The 21,380-nt window shown below is 39.6% G+C and overlaps 1 protein-coding gene across 1 annotated transcript in view; it reads left to right on the top strand.

Moving 5' to 3' along the window:
* OBSCN (obscurin, cytoskeletal calmodulin and titin-interacting RhoGEF) overlaps positions 1 to 21,380 on the top strand; it is a 216,267-nt gene that overhangs the window by 27,133 nt on the left and 167,754 nt on the right. The window contains 2 exon segments of the mRNA XM_070460853.1: positions 14,704 to 14,979; positions 18,819 to 19,094. Coding sequence (XP_070316954.1) covers positions 14,704 to 14,979; positions 18,819 to 19,094 — 552 coding nt within the window.

The following is a 21,380-nucleotide window of genomic DNA, read 5'->3' as shown; positions in this document are numbered from 1 at the left end:
TTTTCATTTCAATTATTATACTTTTAAAATTTAATGGATATTATTTATTTGGTGAGACATTGTCCTCATGTATTCCTTTATTTCACTGTAAATTGTTTCCTTTAGTTTTTTGAAAGCACGCTTAACATAGCTGATGTGAAGACTTTTTCTAGTAAGTCCAATATCTGGATTTTCTCAAGCAAGGTTTCTGTTGATTGCTTCTTTGCCTGTGTGTGGGCCATGATTTCTTGTTTCTTAGCATGTAGTGTAATTCTTTGTTGATAACTGGAATATTAAGTGATAATATGTGGAAACTCTGGAGTTCAGATTCTCCCATCCTCCCTGGTGTTGGTATTGCTGTTTGATTTTTCCGCTGTTGGTTGGATGTTCTGACTTTTCTGAGCTGAAAGTCTGTGTGTGTGTGTGTGTGTGTGTGTGTGTGTGTGTGTGTGTGTGTGGTGTGTAAGATACTGAAGTCTCTCTTCAGTTAGGTTATCGGTCAGCTAATGATTTCACAGTGATTTCCTTCGATGTCTGTACCCTCCAAGTCTCCCAGCGTTTGCCAGGGGGCTTTGTGTGGGTGCTGTTGCATGCATGTGACTCAAAGTCATATCCACCTTTGGCTTTACTGCAGGCTTTCATGAAGCAGATGTGTGAGTTTAGGACCTTCAGGGTGTCTTCTGAGTATCATGTATGTATGGCCTTCTAGATGCCCAGCAAGGGGTCAGAGCTTTCCAAAGCCATCTACTAACATCTCATAATCTACCTTTTCCTTTTAAGCCCATTTATTAGCCTGTTGTCTGCCAGTTGTTATCCACAAATCCAGACAGCCACATTCAGTAATTGCCTGTGATTATTTTTAACACATACTCATGGGGAAGAGCTGTTTTTCCTTGGTGAGCTTCTGTTCAGACTTGGATAATGAATAAATAAAGACAGCCTTGTAAGTGGGGTTTTGCAAGGAGCCACTAGTCAGCTTAAATAATGACTACTCTCTGGGAATGGAACTTTGAAACAGCCCTCATTTCATTCTTTACCCTACCAGGTGGCTTCCAGGTTGCTGGTTTTCATTGTGATAGTGGACTGTTGGTTTTCACAGCTATGTCAGAACCAGGGAGAAGAGTATGAGGATTGGGCAAGTTAAAACATCACGTCTTGCTGTTCTTACCAAGATGTGGCTGTTTTTCTTGACTGTATGCTCCTCAGATTGCTAATAAGCCTTTGGTTAATTTCCAGAGCTTTGAGAAAGTTGATTACAACAATTTTTGCAAATGTCTTAATTGATTTCATGGAAGAGAGTTTTTTAAAAAAATTATTATTTTGCCATTTTTGCTAATGTGTCTTGGGATGATTTTATTTTTTTTTCAGTTCTATTTATTTATTTATTTATGTTTTTACTTTACAATTTTGTATTTGTTTTGCCATACATTGACATGAATCCGCCACAGGTGTACATGTGTTCCCCATCCTGAACTGCCCCCCTGCCTCCCTCCCCATCCCATCCCTCTGGGTCATCCCAGTGCACCAGCCCTGAGCACCCTGTATCATGCATCGAACCTGGGCTGGTAATTCATTTCACATATGATAATTTACATGTTTCAATGCCATTCTCCCATATCATCCCACCCTCGTCCTCTCCCACAGAGTCCAAAAGACTGTTCAATATATGTGTCTGTTTTGCTGTCTTGCATACAGGGTTATCGTTACCATCTTTCTAAATTCCATATATATGCATTAGTGTACTGTATTGGTCTTTATCTTTCTGGCTTACTTCACTCTGTATAATAGGCTCCAGTTTCATCCACCTTATTAGAACTGATTCAAATGTATTCTTTTTATTGGCTGAGTAATATTCCATGGTGTATATGTACCACAGCTTCCTTATCCATTCGTCTCCTGATGGGCATCTAGGTTGCTTCCATGTCCTGGCTATTATAAACAGTGCTGCGATGAACATTGGGGTGCACGTGTCTCTTTCAGATCTGGTTTCCTCAGTGTGTATGCCCAGGTGTGGGATTGCTGGGTCGTATGGCAGTTCTATTTCCAGGTTTTTAAGGAATCTCCACACTGTTCTCCATAGTGGCTGTACTAGTTTGCATTCCCACCAACAGTGTAAGAGGGTTCCCTTTTCTCCACACCCTCTCCAGCATTTATTGCTTGTAGACTTTTGGACAGCAGCCATTCTGACTGGCGTGAAATGTTACCTCATTGTGGTTTTGATTTGCATTTCTCTGATAATGAATGATGTTGAGCATCTTTTCATGTGTTTGTTAGCCATCCGTATGTCTTCTTTGGAGAGATGTCTGTTTAGTTCTTTGGTCCACTTTTTGATTGGGTCGTTAATTTTTCTGGACTTGAGCTGCAGGAGCTGCTTGTATATTTTTGAGATTAATTCTTTGTCTGTTGCTTCATTTGCTATTATTTTCTCCCATTCTGAAGGCTGTCTTTTCACCTTGCTTATAGTTTCCTTTGTTGTGCAAAAGCTTTTAATTTTAATGAGGTCCCATTCATTTATTTTTGCTTTTATTTCCAATATTCTGGGAGGTGGGTCATAGAGGATCCTGCTGTGGTTTATGTTGGAGAGTGTTTTGCCTATGTTTTCCTCTAGGAGTTTTATAGATTCTGGTCTTACGCTTAGATCTTTAATCCATTTTGAGTTTATTTTTGTGTATGGTGTTAGAAAGTGTTCTAGTTTCATTCTCTTACAAGTGGTTGACCAGTTTTCCCAGCACCACTTGTTAGAGAGATTGTCTTTTCTCCATTGTATATTCTTGCCTCTTTTGTCAAAGATAAGATGTCCACAGGTGCGTGGATTTATCTCTGGGCTTTCTGTTTTGTTCCATTGATCTATATTTCTGTCTTTGTGCCAGTACCATACTGTCTTGATGACTGTGGCTTTGTAGTAGAGACCAAAGTCAGGCAGGTTGATTCCTCCAGTTCCATTCTTCTTTCTCAAGATTGCTTTGGCTATTTGAGGCTTTTTGTATTTCCATATAAATTGTGAAATTATTTGTTCTAGTTCTGTGAAGAATACCGTTGGTAGCTTGATAGGGATTGCATTGAATCCTTAGATTGCTTTGGGTAGTGTACTCATTTTCACTGTATTGATTCTTCTGATCCATGAACATGGTATATTTCTCCATCTATTTGTGTCCTCTTTGATTTCTTTCATCAGTGTTTTATAGTTTTCTATGTATAGGTCTTTTGTTTCTTTAGGTAGATATATTCCTAAGTATTTTATTCTTTTCATTGCAATGGTGAATGGAATTGTTTCCTTAATTTCTCTTTCTGTTTTCTCATTGTTAGTGTATAGGAATGCAAGGGATTTCTGTGTGTTGATTTTATATCCTGCAACTTTACTATTTTCATTGATTAGCTCTAGTAATTTTCTGTTAGAGTCTTTAGGGTTTTCTATGTAGAGGATCATGTCATCTTCAAACAGTGAGAGTTTTACTTCTTCTCCAATCTGGATTCCTTTTATTTCTTTTTCTGCTCTGATTGCTGTGGCCAACACTTCCAAAACTATATTGAATAGTAGTGGTGAGAGTGGACACCCTTGTCTTGTTCCTGTCTTTAAGGGAAATGCTTTCAATTTTTCACCATTGAGGATAATGTTTGCTGTGGGTTTGTCATATATAGCTTTTATTATGTTGAGGTATGTTCCTTCTATTCCTGCTTTCTGGAGGGTTTTTTTTTTTATCATAAATGGATGTTGAATTTTGTCAAAAGCTTTTTCTGCATCTATTGACCTAATCATATGGTTTTTATTTTTCAATTTGTTCATGTGGTGTATTACATTGATTTATTTGTGAATATTGAAGAATCCTTGCATCCCTGGGATAAAGCCCACTTGGTCATGATGTATGATCTTTTTAATATGTTGTTGGATTCTGTTTGCTAGAATTTTGTTAAGGGTTTTTGCATCTATGTTCATCAGTGATATTGGCCTATAGTCTTCTTTTTTTGTGGCATCTTTTTCAGGTTTTGGTATTAAGGTGATGGTGGCCTCGTAGAATCAATTTGGAAATTTACCTCCCTCTGCAATTTTCTGGAAGAGTTTGAGTAGGATAGGTGTTAGCTCTTCTCTGAATTTTTGGTAGAATTCAGCTGTGAAGCCATCTGGTCCTGGGCTTTTGTTTGCTGGAAGATTTCTGATTACAGTTTCAATTTCTGTGCTTGTGATGGGTCTGTTAAGATTTTCTATTTCTTCCTGGTTCAGTTTTAGAAAGTTGTACTTTTCTAAGAATTTGTCCATTTCTTCCAAGTTGTCCATTCTGTTTGCATATAGTTGCTGATAATAGTCTCTTATGATCCTTTGTATTTCTGTGTTGTCTGTTGTGATCTCTCCATTTTCATTTCTAATTTTGTTGATTTGATTTTTCTCCCTTTGTTTCTTGATGAGTCTGGCTAATGGTTTGTCAATTTTATTTAACTTCTCAAAGAACCAGCTTTTGGCTTTGTTGATTTTTGCTGTTGTCTCTCTTGTTTCTTTTGCATTTATTTCTACCCAAATTTTTAAGTTTTCTTTCCTTCTACCAACCCTGGGGTTCTTCATTTCTTCCTTTTCTAGTTGCTTTAGGTGTAGAGTTAGGTTATTTATTTGACTTTTTTCTTATTTCTTGAGGTAAGCCTGTAATGCTATGAACCTTCCCCTTAGCACTGCTTTTACAGTGTCCCATAGGTTTTGGGTTGTTGTGTTTTCATTTTCATTCGTTTCTATGCATGTTTTGATTTCTTTCTTGATTTCTTCTGTGATTTTTTGGTTATTCAGCAGCGTATTGTTCAGCTTCCATACGCTGGAATTTTTAATAGTTTTTTTCCTGTAATTGACATCTAATCTTACTGCATTGTGGTCAGAAAGGATGCTTGTAATGATTTAAATTTTTTTGAGTTTACCAAAGCTAGATTTATGGCCCAGGATGTGATCTATCCTGGAGAAGGTTCTGTGTGTGCTTGAGAAAATGGTGAAATTCATTGTTTTGGGGGTGAAATGTCCTATAGATATCAATTAGTTCTAACTGGTCTATTGTATCACTTAAAGTTTGTGTTTCCTTGTTAATTTTCTGTTTAGTTGATCTATCCATAGGTGTGAGTGGGGTATTAAAGTCTCCCACTACTATTGTGTTATTGTTAATTTCCCCTTTCATACTTGCTAGCATTTGTCTTACATATTGAGGTGCTCCTATGTTGGGTGCATACATATTTATATTTATTATATCTTCTTCTTGGATTGATCCTTTGATCTTTATAGAGTGTCCATCTTTGTCTCTTTTCACAGCCTTTGTTTTAAAGTCTATTTTATCTGATATGAGTATTGCTACTCCTGTTTTCTTTTGGTCTCTATTTGCATGGAATATCTTTTCCAGCCCTTCACTTTCAGTCTGTATGTGTCCCTTGTTTTGAGATGGGTCTCTGATAGACAACATATATAGGGGTCTTGTTTTTGTATCCATTCAGCCAGTCTTTGTCTTTTGGTTGGGGCGTTCAATGGAGGCAGAAGATAGGATAAGTGAGGTAGAAGATAGAATGGTAGAAATAAAGGAAACAGAGAGGAAAAAAGAAAAAAGAATTAAAAGAAATGAGGACAACCTCAGAGACCTCTGGGACAATGTGAAACGCCCCAACATTTGAATCATAGGAGTTCCAGAAGAAGAACACAAAAAGAAAGACCATGAGAAAATACTTGAGATAATAGTTGAAAACTTCCCTAAAATGGGGAAGGAAATAGTCACACAAGTCCAAGAAACCTAGAGAGTCCCAAACAGGATAAACCCAAGGCAAAACACCCCAAGACATATATTAATCAAATTAACAAAGATCAAACACAAAGAACAAATATTAAAAGCAGCAAGGGAAAAGCAACAAATAACACACAAAGGGATTCCCATAAGGATAACAGCTGATCTTTCAAAAGAAACTCTTCAGGCCAGAAGGGAATGGCAGGACATACTTAAAGTGATGAAAGAAAATAACCTACAGCCCAGATTACTGTACCCAGCAAGGATATTATTCAGATATGAGGTAGAAATCAAAAGCTTTACAGACAAGCAAAAGCTGAGAGAACTCAGCACCACCAAAGCAGCTCTCCAACAAATGCTAAAGGATCTCTAGACAGGAAACACAGAAAGAGTGTATAAACTCAAACCCAAAACAACAAAGTAAATGGCAACGGGATGATTTTCAAAATATTGAAACCAGCCTGCTTTTCTTGGATTATGCCCATTTGGTTGTGGTGTGTTGTTCTTTTTATATGTTACCGGATCCAGTTTGAAAATATTTGGTTGAATATTTTTGCATTTACGTGCATGAAGAATTTTGGGTTGTAACTTTCTTACACTGTCTTTGTCTGGCTTTGGTATCAAGGTAATGCTGGAATCACAAAATGCGTTGAAAAATATTCTCTTTGCTTCTGTTTTGTAGAAGAAGTTGTGTAGAATCTGTGTTGGTTCTATTCCTTCTTTAATTTCTTTTTTAGTTATTTCACTAGGTAAACCAGTGAAGTCATCCTGGCCCAGATATTTCTTCTTTGGAAGGTCTAAATAATAAAAACATTTTAGCTATACTTATGAAAATATATAGTTTATCTGTTTCCTCTTTGCAAGTTTATTTTTTTTTTTTTGTTTTTGGATTTTAAGGAATTGATTGCTTCATCAGATTTGTTTATGTAATGCTCATAGAGTTGTTTGTAGTATTCCTCTATTCACTTTTAATATCTGCAGTATACGTAGTGATATTTCTTTTTTCATTCCTGGTATTGTTAGTTTATATCTTCTTTCTTTTTCTTGTTAGAGGTTTATCAATTTTATTGATCTTTTCAAAGAACCAGATGTAGGTTTCATTGAATTTATTTTTAAACTTCATTGATTTCAGTTATCTTTATTATTTCCTTCTTTCTAATCTTTTCTTTCTTGAATTTCTTAAAGTATAAACTTAGATTTCTAATTGAAACCTTTCTTCTTTTCTAATGTAAATATTTAATACTATACATTTCCTTTAAGTGCTGCTTTAATTTTCTTCTTCAAATTTTGATATGCTGTATTTTCATTGTTATTCAGTCTAAAATATTTACTAAGTTTGCTTGAAACTTCTTCAACTGCTGTATTATTCAGAGGTGTGTTGTTTAATTTCCAAGTGTTTAGAGATTTTACTTTTACCTCTCTGTTGTTGATTTCTAGTCTAACTAGCACATACTTTATATTTTTTACATTTTAGAACTTGTTAGAACTTTCTTATGTAGACCACAATATGGTATATGTTGGTGAATGTTCCATATGTACTTGACAGGGATGCCTAGTTTGCCCTTGGGTGGAATGCCTTATAAGTGTCAGATCATGCTAGTTATTGGTTCAGCTTCTAACGATGTTCTGTCTGCTGGTTCTGCCAGTTATTGTGTGAAGAGTGTTGAAGACTTCAGCTGTAATTGTGGCCTTTCTGGCTTTACTTTCAGCTCTGTCAATTTCTGTTTCATGAATTTTGAAGCTCTGCTATTTGGTGCTTACTCATTTAGAATTGTTAGGTCTTTGTATGTTGACTGGATTATCTTTAGGTAATACTCCTCTTTTTTGCTGGTAAGTTTTTTGGCTCAGAAGTCTATTCTGCTTGGTATTAATGTAGATATGCAAGATTTGTCTTGAGTAGTGTTTGCATTGTATATATTGTTTCATTATTTTATCTATACATATTTGATGTGAGTTTCTTGCAGACAGCATAATGTTGCGTCATTTTTACACATCCTGACAATCTCTTTCTTTTAATAGGTGTGTTTAGACTATACTTGTTATTAATGCAGTAATTGTTTGAATTCTGGTCTACTGCTTTATTATTTATTTTTGTTCTTTCTCTTTTTACCTTTCCTGTCTTCTTGGGTTATTCATGATGTTTTCAGTATTCCATTTTAATTTGTCTGTTGTGACACAGTAGTTACCCTAGGGATTGCACTAAACATAACTCTTCACCATCTGTTTAGAATCCAGAATTTTACTACTTCAGTTGACTTGTAGAACTTATATATAAGTACTTTTATCATCTCTTCTTTATGTTACTAGTTGTCTTATGTATTATCTCTGTGTACATTGTAAACTTATTCAGACAGTGTGGTGATCTTTGGCTTTTAACTATCAAACATATTTTAAAGAATTCAAGAGGAGAGGTATAGTGTATTTTATTTATTCAGTATATTAGTCAGCTCAGGTTTTTATAGCAAAATACCACAGATTGTATGGCTTGAACAACAAAACTTTATTTTTCCTTGCAGTTCTGGAGGTTGGAAATCCAATATCAAGGTGCCATCATGATCAGTTTCTTGTGAGAGCGCTCTTCCTGTATCTTCACATGGCCTTTCCTTGTGGACAAAATGTAGCAAAGTTAGGTTAAGTTAATATCTGAACTGACAAGGGGAAAAAAAGGGAAATTTCTTGGTATTGGAAGCGAAGATGGAATGAAAGACTAATGCAGTCAGTGATGAGTTGGTGCACTGATGTTTTGGTTTTGGGGATCTGGATCTGACTTGCAAATGGGCAGTAGGAACTTTGGCTCAAGAGAGTTGGAGGAGTGGAACTGAGACATCTATGCAAATCTGAGAATCTTATAGAAACACATATTTAAGGAAAAGTTGTACTTTTCCTTTTCCTTTTCAAAAGTAAACTACCCATAGCCCAGGGAGGTGTCAAAGTATTTTTCTATTTTCCTTGGCTTGGGTGCGAAAAGAAATGGATTAGTATGTGAATTTATCATATTTGGGACCCCAGATTAAGAAGTTAAGCTAAAAATAAAGCTCTCGGCCAACGATACTCCTGGAATACCTGACCGGAGTAAATGTAAAGCATTCAGGAGGGATACCCCTCCACTATCAGGCCATACTTAATGAATCCCTGGAGAATTCCTTGGGGGTTCAGTGGTTGGGACTCCCCACTTTCACTTCCAAGGGCCTGAGTTTAATCCCTGGTTGGGGAATTAAGATTCCATAAGCCACGTGACATGGCCAAATGAATAAATAAAAGTCTTTAAAAAAGAGTCCCTGATAAATATGCTCTCACAATAAAAATCTAAGTATCACAGGAATGATCCAATATAAATGAGAGTTGGAACTTACAAACATAAGCAAGATTAGCCCACCCAGGAACTTCACATGATAGAGCAACTGTATGAAAGAGGAATATAAATGTATTTAAAATGATTAAAAAGATGTATGGAGGACTTGAAAATGTAAGAAAAAGTGTCATACTAGGGAAAAGAATGGGCAGATTTAAAGGAACAAATGAAATTTCTTGGAAAGGAAACATAAAATTTATAATGAACAATTTAGAAGAGGGATAAACAGCAAATTAAACACAGTTGAACATTAAATTACTGAATTAGAAGATAGATCTGAGAAAGTTACTCAAAGAATCACAAAGAAGTAAAAAAATAAGAGTTAATAACAGAATAGAGATGAGAAGCAGACCATATGTATGTCTAAAAAGACTTCTAGGAGAGAATGGAAATAATGAGGAAGATGAAATAATGAAAGAAAGAATTGGAGACATTTTAGAAATGGTATAAGACATGAATCCTAAACTGTAAGATTTGTGAGTAATAATGGAAATTGTAAAAACAGTCACAGCTAGACACATCATAGTGAATTGCAGAAGGTCAAAAACCAAGAGGAGATCTTCAGTTCACTTCAGATGCCCAGTCATGTCCTACTCTTTGCGACCCTATGAACTGCAGCATGCCAGGCCTCCCTGTCCATCACCAACTCCTGGAGTTTACTCAAACTCATGTCCACTGAGTCAGTGATGCCATCCAACCATCTCATCCTCTGTCGTCCCCTTCTCCTCCCACCTTCAATCTTTCCCAGCATCAGGGTCTTTTCCAGTGAGTCAGCTCTTCACACCAGGTGGCCAAAGTATTGGAGTTTCAGCTTCAACATCAGTCCTTCCAATGAACACCCAGGACTGATTTCCTTTAGGATGGACTATCTGGATCTCCTTGCAGTCCAAGGGACTCTCAAGAGTCTTCTCCAACACCACAGTTCAAAAGCATCAATTCTTCGGCCCTCAGCTTTCTTTATAGTCCAACTCTCACATCCATATATGACTACTGGAAAAACCATAGCCTTGACTAGATGGACCTTTGTTGGCAAAGTAATGTCTCTGCTTTTTAATATGCTCTCTAGGTTGGTCATAACTTTCCTTCCACGGAGTAAGCATCTTTTAATTTCATGGCTGAAGTCACCATCTGCAGTGATTTTGGAGCGCAAGAAGATAAAGTCTGCCACTGTTTCCACTGTTACTCCATCTATTTCCAAAGAGAAAAAAGATAAATGGGGTGATATTTATTCTTCTATAGGTTTATCAACAGCAGTGAAGAGCACAGAGTAAATGGAGAGAATTTATCATTCACAGAATCTCACTGAAATATAATTACCAATGAACTTATTTTATAAAGAAGAAAATCAAATCTGGAGTAATAGAATGGGTTCTAGAGTAATGTGATATGAAGCAAATAAAACAAGTTAATAAAAAAAGAACATCTGATTTCAAGGCCAAGGATTTGATTACATGATTTGATTTCACCAATGGTGGTTGGCCTGCTAGAAGTTGTAGACTGTATTAGCATATTAATGTTCCTGTGACAAGAGTATTGCCTGTTCTTGGTGGCATGGTATAAGAAATTCTCCCTGAAAATACCAGTTCTTTGATGTGCCAGCCTCAAATTATGCATCCTTTTGTTAGAGTAATTATGAGATTACAGCTGATGCGTAAACCTGGATTGTAGCATATATCAACCTGAACACAATTGAACTGGGAGCATTCAGATTCCAAGAACTGTGCTGTTCCCTGCTTTGTGCATGTACTGCATATTAAGTTCTCTGCATTGAGAATGCTAGGAATAGGGCCAGCTTGGAGCCAGGGCATTCTAGTTTTGAGTTCCAGACGGTGAGCCCTCATCCAGCTCTAGAAATTGATTGTCTCTGACCGTTTGTTCCTCCCTGTCCTCAGAGCCCACATTGATGTTTTCCAGGGAGTACCCAACGTGAAGGAAAGTGCAGGCTGAGGTGGGGGCCAGTGCCACGCTAAGCTGTAAGGTAGCCCAGGCCCAGAGATGACATGATTCAAAGAGGGAAGAAGCTTGAAAGTGTATGTGGAGGCCAAGGTCTGCACCTGGAACCTGGTGGTGCAGCAGGTGGGCAAGGTAGATCCTGAGGAGTGTGGTTGGGAAGTCAGGACCTGCAAGGTTTCCTGCCAACTCAGTGTCACAGGTGGGTTCCTTGAAGTCCTTAATGTTCCTTATGTTAACTGTTAAGGAGTGAGGAGTGTGTGATTATGCCACCTAGAAGTCTGTTTCCACACAAAGCTTACGGCATAGCAGCTATCAGGTCTAATTATATGTCTAGGGCCGGATTTTATGAGTGCTTCTTGTGTTTTACTTGCGTAAGCTTCACAACCGCTTCAGGAAGAGGAATTTCCATTGTAAGATAAGGCACAGAAAGAAACTCCGTAACTTGCCAAAGTTCGTATAGCCAGAGAAATATAGAGCCAGAGTTTAGCCCAGTATTCTGAGGGTTATTTTCTCTCAATATCAAATTTCAGTTTAACAATCCACCCTCCAAACTATATTAAATTTTTTTTTTTTTTTAAAAGAGGCTATTCCACCATCTTCCAGATTCCAGGTATTTTTTGGAACATCAACTGTCAGATTTATCTTCCCTTAAGATCTCATTTTTCTTTCCCTGTTGTTTTTAAGATACTGTTTTCTGCTTTCAGCAGTTTATATTGATGCACCTAGGTATGATTTTCTTTGTGTTTGTCCTGGTTAGGATTTCAGAGCATTTTCAGTGCAGACTTTTGTCTTTGCTCAGTCATGGAGTAAGTTTTCTCGTGTGTCTTTCATGTATCTCCCTTTCTCTCTCAGTTCTTTTTTTCTCCCTTTCTGTCTAACTCAGTTCTTTTTCTCTCCCTTTCTCTCTACCTCAGTCTCTCTCCCTTTCTCTCCACCTCAGTCTTTTTCTCTTTCTCTCTACCTAAGTTCTTTCTTTCTCTCTCCTTGAGTCTGGATATTTTCTTTAGCTCTGTTTCTAGTTCACTGGTTTACTGTTCCTTTTTATCTAAATGTTGTCAAATCCATTTATACTTTTGCTTTCAGTTGTATTTTCCCATTTTATAATTTATGTTTGTTTAATTTTTTATAGAGTCTTTAGATTCCAGAGTTGGTAGTAAAGTTTTCATATGTGATCTATTTTCTTTTCTTTCATATTAAAGATATGTTATCAAGCTTATATATCAGCTTCCCAGGTGGCTCAGAGGTGGAGAACCCGCCTGCCAGTGCAGGAGACACAAGAGACGTGGGTTCAGTCCCTAGGTTGGGAAGATCCCCTGGAGGAGGAAATGGCAACCCACTCCAGTGTTATTGCCTGGGAAGTCCTATGGATAGAGGAGCCTGGTGGGCTTCAGTCCATGGGGTCGCTAAGAGTCAGATACAACTTAGCAACTGAGCACGTGGAGACGTCATGGTTATATCCTGGTCTGATAGCCATAAAACTGATCGTCTAATATTGCCTTTTAAAAATTTTCTATTTACTCTGTCCTTGGCATGCCAGTCAATTTTCAGCTGATGGTCAGATATTGTTTTTTTTTTACAACATGGATGATGTTATCTTTCTTTAGAAAGAGGATCAGTATTTCTTTTGCTAGGGATAAAGGAAACAACTAAGAATTTTAGTCTGTCCTGGTACTGCACTGATTCAAGGCTGCATTGCAGTTGTGATCAGGGTTGTCTGTCTCTGGTTGGCTTCCAGTCCTGGGCATCCTCCAAGGATTCCTGCAGAGACTTGGGGCAGGGATGAGGGTCTCTTTCCAAGCAGAGACTCAATTTTAATCTTTGTCTCTCTGTTAATGCAAGGTGCTAAAATGTCTGCTATAGTTTTCAGAGATCTTCTGCTTGGCTTCATAGTCTCCTGGGCCATGCAGCTGGGGAATTCATCAAACATCTTGGGGGGAATGTGACTGAGTGTGGGGCTCAATTCCTCAAAGTCTCTTTTCCCTGGAGGCTTGTCGCCTCAGTCTCTGACGTCATCTCTCTATTCACACAAGGTGTCTACAGCATGATCAGTATTCCTGTTTCATAGTAGCGGCCCTATGCCGTACCAAGGAGCAGCAATGTCCACAGGAGAAAATCAGATGCCCAGTGTGGTTCTAAAAGTGCAGTTCCCTTTTACCTTCCTCACTCCATACCCTTCCCTTTAGGAGAGCCGTGGCTCTAGGTCTCATCTCTATTATAATGACTCACTCAGCTTTCTTCAAGGCTGCCTCCCTTCTATCATTTAGCCTTCACCTAAACATCACTCCTTTGCAAGGTTTGCTCTGACTGCCAAATCTAAGCCACCAACCAGTCCCTTTTCTCTAGCATATCACTTACTTCATCACACCACTCAACTTAGCATTACATCATTGTCAGGTTTATATGTTTGTTTGTCTTTCCTCAGCAGAAAGTAGGCTCTATAAGAACAGAGACTGTGTTGTACACATTTCCAGCTGTGGTGTAGCATTCCCAGTTATACCATAGTGCCTGCAGATAATGGACCCTTCATTGACATTAGTTTCCTCAGTGATTGAGTGAATAAGTGAATGACTGCATCTCTAGCATGGAATTTCTGAGATCCTCTCTGTATTTATTTGAATTTATTGGCATATGCACAGTTATTAAAATTGATGATATAAGCTGTTGGTAAGGATGTAGAGAACCGGAACTCCACACACTTACGTTGGCAGCATAAATTGGTAAAACAGTTTTGGTAAACTGGAAATATCTGCGAAAGCCAAAAGCTGGTGCTTCTGTGTTCCAAAAGTTGTAGTGCTCTAAAAGATACATAAAAGAATGTTCATAGCAACTTTACACATCATATTGCCAAATTGGAAGCAACCCAAATGAACCATAAGAGAAAAAGGAGAAAATAAATTGTGGTGCTTGCTCATACAACAAATCCTATACATTAGTATGAAAGAACAGGCTGCTGCTACAGCATAGCATAGATAGATCTTACAGATACTATGTTGAGTGAAAGAAAACAGACCCAAACAACTTACAATGTTTAATTCCATTCATGTGAAATCAAAGAACAGATAAAAGTAGTTGATGGTGATAAAGGTCAAAAGATGACTTTTGGGGAGTGGTCAGTAGTGAATGGGGAGCTGGAGATGTTTGTTGATGTGTTTTGGTCACATGGGGATAGGTACACTTAAACTTTATTGAGCTGTAAATGAATTAGTGTACTTTACATGTGTGTTATACCTTGAAAAATGTAGGCTAGTTTGTGGGGAATATACCGTATGCCTGGTTCTGGGCATACAAAAGCACACAATTCAGTCTGTCCACCAGAGGTGACTGTCATGTGGGAACTAGCTGTGACAGATGCTGGAATAACCTTGGCCACCTTCTCCCAGCCTTAGGAATTACTTTTGAGTTAGAACATCACTATAATACATGCGAGGTTCTGACACAGGAGACATATCAGACTCTTTACCTGTGCACCCTTCTGGGCTTAGGGCATCACTGGCTCCAAGGAGAAACTTTCCTGAAGTCTCATAAGCTGGTTTGGGCTTCCCAGGGGGCGCTAGAGGAAAAGAATCTGCCTGCCCATGCAGGAGACACCAGAGATGTGTGTTCAATCCCTGGGTCGGGAAGATCCCCTGGAATAGGATCAGATTTGCGTCTCTGACAGTGTATATCCCTTTCTGTGCCCAGAGTCCTCTGCAATGTTTATCAAGGGGCAGCCAGTGCGCAAGGAGGTAAAGGCCGTGGCGGGAACCAGCGCCACGCTGAGCTGCGAGGTGGCCCAGGCCCAGACGGAGGTGACGTGGTACAAGGATGGGAAGAAGCTGAGTTCGAGCTCGAAAGTGCGTGTGGAGGCCAAGGGCTGCACCCGGCAGCTGGTGGTGCAGCAGGCGGGCAAGGCGGACGCCGGAGAGTACAGCTGCGAGGCCGGAGGCCAGAAGGTCTCCTTCCATCTGGACGTCACAGGTCAGTCCTTGAAGGTGATGGGACGGGCTTGCACCCCTAACTGACCCGATGATCTTTCCATTGGACTTCATTTCTTTCGGTCTTCTGTCCTCCCACCCTCGTTTTCATACCCAAGGCTGGGCAAAGGGAGCTGGATGGGAGGGTGTGAACAGAAGGGAGAAAGGTGTTCTGTGAACCTAGAGTGGCATTTCCACACAGTGATACACGGTTGTCAGTTCCCAGCATCTGTCCAGGGTCTTCTGGGTGTTCCCAGGTGTCTGGGCCTCTGGTTCTGTCTTGCACTTGGAGTCTGATGTGAACCAGATGTCTTTCAACTGTGGGTGTGAATTTGCTCCTCTTGGCTGTTCTGACAGCTCCTCAGTGCCCCACCCAGCAATGCCTCTGGGTTCCCACTAGGAAGAGATGTTTGAATTCCATTAAACCAGGACCAGGGGAAATTTCTGCTGCATAGGCTTGGACTTATCTCAAGACCCAGTTATAGATTACCAGAGTTTTAAGTGTTCTGGACACTCTTTCTTCCTTGCACATGGATATTGAAGTTAACTGTGTATCTATAGGACTTCCGAGATGGCTCAGTGGGTAAAGAATGTGCCTGCAATGCAGGAGATGTAGGTTTGATCCCTGAGTCGGGAAAACCCCCTGGAGGAGGGAATGGCAACTCACTCCAGTATTCTTGCCTGGAGAATCCCATGGGCAGAGGAGCCTGGTGAGCTGCAGTTCATAAGTTTGTAAAGAGTCAGACACAACTGAAGCGACTGAGCATGCATGCATGCATGTGTATCTACATGTAACAAAATCTAGATCCATTTTTCTTGCAATATGTGTGCAAGGTATATAGAGCAGAGAATTGGTCAGTATGTGCCTGAAATATGCACATGTGAGGTCTGGAATTCTCTTTTCTTTTTTTGTTTTTTTTTTTAATGTAAATTTATTTATTTTAATTGGAGGCTAATTACTTTACAATATTGTATTGGTTTTGCCATACACTGACATGAATCCGCCACGGGTGTACCTGTGTTCCCCATCCTGAACCCCCCCTCCCCATCCCATCCCTCTGGGAATTCTCTTTTCAAAGCAAATATTGATTTCCTTTTTTCTTCTATTAGAACATTCTATGTCAGAATTCTGCTTGAAGTCTGATATATAGATTTAGACTTGGAAAGGAATAGTTGCTTTTCCTATACCAGCATGTATGTATCTTTTGAAAATTGTATTTTAGGAGAATATAGCAATTTTTTTCATGGCAATCAATATGAAAGCTATGACAAATTGATTAGATTTTTAGGAAACTGTCTTAAGAGTGACACAAGAAACATTCAACTCAAATAGTCCTATAATCTTTTAAGTAATTAGAGCCATAGTGAAAAATCTGCATGTGAAATTATCTAATCCTGGTAGTTTACACTGGTAAATTATATGAAATACTTTGGAAAAATCCATGTTTGTGGAAATTTTTCTTGAGAATAGAAAAAGACTACAGTCTCTGATTTTTTTATGTAGATAGTGTAACATTGATACCAATATCTGACAAGGAAAGTAGTAAGAATGAAAATTACAGACCAATCTATTATGGATATCAAGGCTAAAATATGAAACAAAATACTATCAAAATAAATTCGGCAGTATATTGAGAGGAAAATTGAAAATACATTGTGATGAAAGTCACAGTCTAGAAATAACAGGTTGTTGAAACACTAGAAGATTACAAAACAGTCTATATCTGACATGCAGGATGAAGAATTTGATGAGATTTGGCATTATAAATGCAGAACTGTTTAATAAAATTAGCATCAATTCATGCCATAAAATTCTTAACAAATTATAACTGAAACTGTTTTTTTCTTAATTTGACAAGTGATGTTGTAGACAAACAAGCTAATTGCACACAGAAAAGTGGAAGTTTGAAAGCTTTGCTTATGAGATAGGGAGCCAGACAAGGGAACCAGCTGTTACTGTTTTTATCTGACATTCTACAATACAGTTAAGACAAAATGAAGCAAAAGAGTGAAAAAATAAAGTGGAATTTATGGATAATATGATTTATCCAAAAGATAAACTATGAGACCTAATAAGATAATTAAGAATGATTGCCATGTAAAAAATCAACATGAAGTATATACTTTTGTGTTTACATGGTAGCAACAAACATCTAAAAATGAAATTTTAAGAGTTACAATAGCATCAAAAGAATCATTTTCTAATTCCAGGTCTAATAAAATGTGCTGAGAGATGCTGGGCACGGATTATTAAAATTTTTTTGAGAAAGAGATGGGAAGTTCTAAATAGGTAGAAATCTGTGGAAGAATAAAACATTTTCAATACCAATTAAAATTTAAAAAATGTTGCTTTAGTGGGGATTTTGAAAATTGACAAGTTGCAAAGACCATGTACAGTCAATTTACTCTTGAGGAAGAGCAAAAGGTGAGTTATTTGCTATGCCAAGTATCAACTGATACAAAGCTATAGTAATGAATAGAATAGTGTCTAGTTGAAAGGATAGATACACAGACCAAGGGGCCAGAACAGTGATCTCATACACAGACCTGTGCATGAATGGAGGACCACATTCCCTTTCTCCTCTTTAAAAAATGTGGACTAGTGAGAGGATGGTTTTAATAAATGTTACTTGAACCGTTTAACCATATAGAAAAAAGATTAGACCAATAACTCATACCACACGTAGTCAGCTCCTGTTGTTAGAGACCATGGAATTAAAGGGAAAAATCATAGATGACAAGATAGATGGTTTTGATTAATATAGGATAAAGGTGATTTCTTAGAATACAAATGCACTAACCATAATGAAAGAGATATAACATACTTGAGTACATTAAAACTAAACATGAAGATTCATCAGAAGACAGCATGAGTTAGTAAAAGGCATACCACACAGATATGAAAGATGTTTAGAACACACATTCTTGTCAGTGCCTAGCATTTAAATACAAAAATGTTCCTTAAAATGAACACATGACAGTCAATGCTATTGAAAATAGGGGAGAAATTTTGAACAATGACAACCCAGAAGAGCAAATACTGATGAGCAAAACATCAGAAAAGGTTCTTGAGTTTGAGTCATCAGAAAAAATGTGTAAGACAGAGGAGGTAACACTCACTCCTACCAGTTTGCCAGCAGTGAGAGTAGGTGAAGGTGGGGCCTCGGGAATCTCGTTCATTGCAAATGAGAACATGGGCTGCACATTCCTGTGGAAAAGATTCTAGCCTTATATAGGAAGACTGGGAATGCACATATCATAACCATACAGTTCCCATCTTCTTGGTAAGCGGGCAAAAGATTTGAATAGTGTCACCAGGAAGAAGAAATGGCGAACCCGGTCCTAAGGGGAAAGTTGCTTAGCTTCTTCATTCTTCAGACAATGGCAAAGAAAGCGACGGGGAGGTGCAAACGCTCCCCAAGATTGCCACCAGTTAACAATAGTAAGAGTGGGCAAGGCACTGAGCCTCAGCCATCCATGGACTGCAGGTGAAAAAGTGCCTGCTTGCACTTTATGGAAAAGACTCGGGGTGCATCTAGAAGGCTTGGGGAATACTTGCCTTGTGACCCTACTGATGCCAGTAGTAGGGGATGAGGCTGATCCAAAGGCCGCCACATCCTGACCCAGCTCACGTGTAGGAGAATGCATAAACTATGTCACTTGTTGCTGAGAAAGTTTGGGGGAGCTCTGCAGGGCACAAGACTGGTGCAGATCCCCGAGAATTCTCCAGCCCCATTTCCCCCTCCTCCCACTCCTAACTCCTCATCCTCATTCTCTGCCCGGGGCTGCCGTCCTGACTGTGATGGGGTCTCTGACCCTGTGTATCCCCTTCTGTGTCCTCAGAGCCCTCGGTGGTGTTTGCCAAGGAGCAGCCGGCACGCAGTGACGTGCAGGCCGTGGCGGGAACCAGCGCCACGCTGAGCTGCGAGGTGGCCCAGGCCCAGACGGAGGTGACGTGGTACAAGGACGGCAAGAAGCTGAGTTCGAGCTCGAAAGTGCGTGTGGAGGCCACGGGCCGTGGGCGGCGGCTGGTGCTGCAGCAGGCGGGCAAGGCGGACGCCGGAGAGTACCGCTGCGAGGCCGGGGGCCAGAAGGTCTCCTTCCACCTGGACGTCACAGGTCAGTCCTGGAGGAGGATGCTGAGCTAGCCTGTGTGCAGGTGATGTGGGGACTGACTACCTGCCTCACCAAACACGTGTGCAGTTGCCTGGATCCTCCATTTCTTCATGCCTCCCTTTCTTCCATGTCCTACATGGATACCCATGTGGGCCTGGGGGCGATGGGTGGGGAGGGTGCCTAGAGAAGTGGGGCTGTGTCTCTCCACTTGTTTGCATTCAGTAAGGCTCGGTCACAGCGTCTTAGCATATGCCCTGCATCTTCCTGTCACTCCTAGTGTTGAGACCCCGACTCTGCCTGATAATTTGGGACTGATGTAGACCTAGAGATACGTGACTTTCCTCCCATTATATGTCTTTCTTGACAGCCACCACATGCCCTAATCTGACACCTCATACAGGTTCTTGGTTTGCCTGAGGTGATACAATTTCATTGTTCCTGGATTAGGGGAGATATTGGTCACACAGTCCTATTGAAATTCTTCAGGAGTGAGCATTCGATGATCAATTTTTAAGTTTCTGGGTGGTCCTTCCTTCCTTTTCCCGGATATAGAAGCTCCAGTTGCCTGTAGGTACCAAGAAATGGGTCCATGTTTTCTGGTCACCCTTGCAAAGAGAAGAAAGGAAGGATGATTGGTGGAGAGTCACCTGTGACATTTAGGGTGGTCTTCTTAGATCAGATGTGATTTTGCATTTGTCTTCAAATGATTTGGATGTCCTGAGTCAGTATTCCCCTTGGCATTACATTGATGAATTTAGGAACAGAAAGGAAAAATTTGCTTCTGCTATGTTATTAGGATTTGCTAATGAGGAGTTACTGTCCTAGCAGCCTCTGACTCACAAAGCAGTCTTTTATTTCATTTTGTTTTCCTAATGGTGTTTTGCTGAAAGTTTTAATTTTTGTTTCAGGTTTTAAGGATTCATTAACAACAGAAACCACTTATTATACACAAATACACAGTTTTGATATTTAATAGAGAATTCTCTATCTTACTGTCAATAAGAAGAAGTGAAGTCGCTCAGTTGTGTCCGACTCTTTGCGACCGACCCCATAGACTGTAGCCTTCCAGGCTCCTCCATTTTCCTCCTGGAAAATCCATGGGGTTTTCCAGGCAAGAGTACTGGAGTGGGTTGCCATTTCCTTCTCCAGGGGATCTTCCCAACCCAGATATCGAACCTGGGTCTCCCGCACTGCGGGCAGACTCTTTACCATTTGAGCCACCAGGAAAGCTCAATAAACAACTTTCAGTAAACAATCATTAAAAGAAAAGAGAAATAGAACAGTAAAGGAGGGTAACAGTACATACATCACCAAATTGTGTTTTCACTGACGTCCGGACTCAAACAGCACTAGAAGTCCCGTGTAACCGCGATCTGGAGTCTCAGTTGGAAAAATGTCTCAGGCAGCTCATCTGCTCCATGGGTGAGACTTCAGATTGCAGTTTGGGGGTTCCCGTTTATAATCCCTGCCTGCAAAGGAGTGACTTGCAGCTTCAGTTTTATGTCAATCGTGTTTTACAAGCTGTTTGTTTTGCAAGGCTTGGAAGGTTGTTAAGCCTCAGGTATGGGTGGCCAGATGCCCTCCAGGGCTCAAGAATCCCAAGATCTGCCCTCTCTTACCTATGGTGCTGCTTGGTTTGTACTCACATCTGGCACACAGTCAGGCCTATGTCTGGGCAGGTCAGAAGCAAGGTCAGAGGTCTACTTTGCTTTCTTGTCTTTGAAGCCTGAACTAAATTACTTTCATTTAATTTCCCTAACAGATGGTCAGTGAGTATCTCTGCTTCATGGCTGAAACATAGGGCCGTCTAAGAATTGGAGGAGAGCCTTCATGCCAAATAGGGGTGGGCTGCCATCCTCCATTGACTAGTAGGTCCGAACGTCTAACACTTTGAGACCATGCCAGATAGGAAGATTTGTGGGTGCGTGTATACCCCAGATCCCACCATGCATCCTTGGAAGATGTGGTTTTCAGAGCATGTTAGAGTATTCTAAGGTAAAACCATTGAAAAGTTGTGAAATGTGGCTAAATCCTAGTAAACTGTGAAAATGGGCACAAGAAGATAGAGAAAAGTTGAAGAGTTGTATGACTTGTCAATCAGTAGGACCAATAATGATAAGTTTTCTAGGCCCTGGTAAACTATACAAAATGGGAAAGTATTCTTCCATGCTTGTGGATTTGGTTCTAGAGAGAGATAAAGAAGATATACTCTGTAACTCTCTCCATGAACAAACAACATCAGTACCAAAATCATACAAGAAAGGCAGGAAGAATGAAATTTGAGACCAG

This window comes from Odocoileus virginianus, chromosome 3, assembly GCF_023699985.2.
Source record: "Odocoileus virginianus isolate 20LAN1187 ecotype Illinois chromosome 3, Ovbor_1.2, whole genome shotgun sequence".
Classification (NCBI taxonomy): Eukaryota; Metazoa; Chordata; class Mammalia; order Artiodactyla; family Cervidae; genus Odocoileus; species Odocoileus virginianus.
This window is presented reverse-complemented; position numbering and strand designations above follow the sequence as displayed.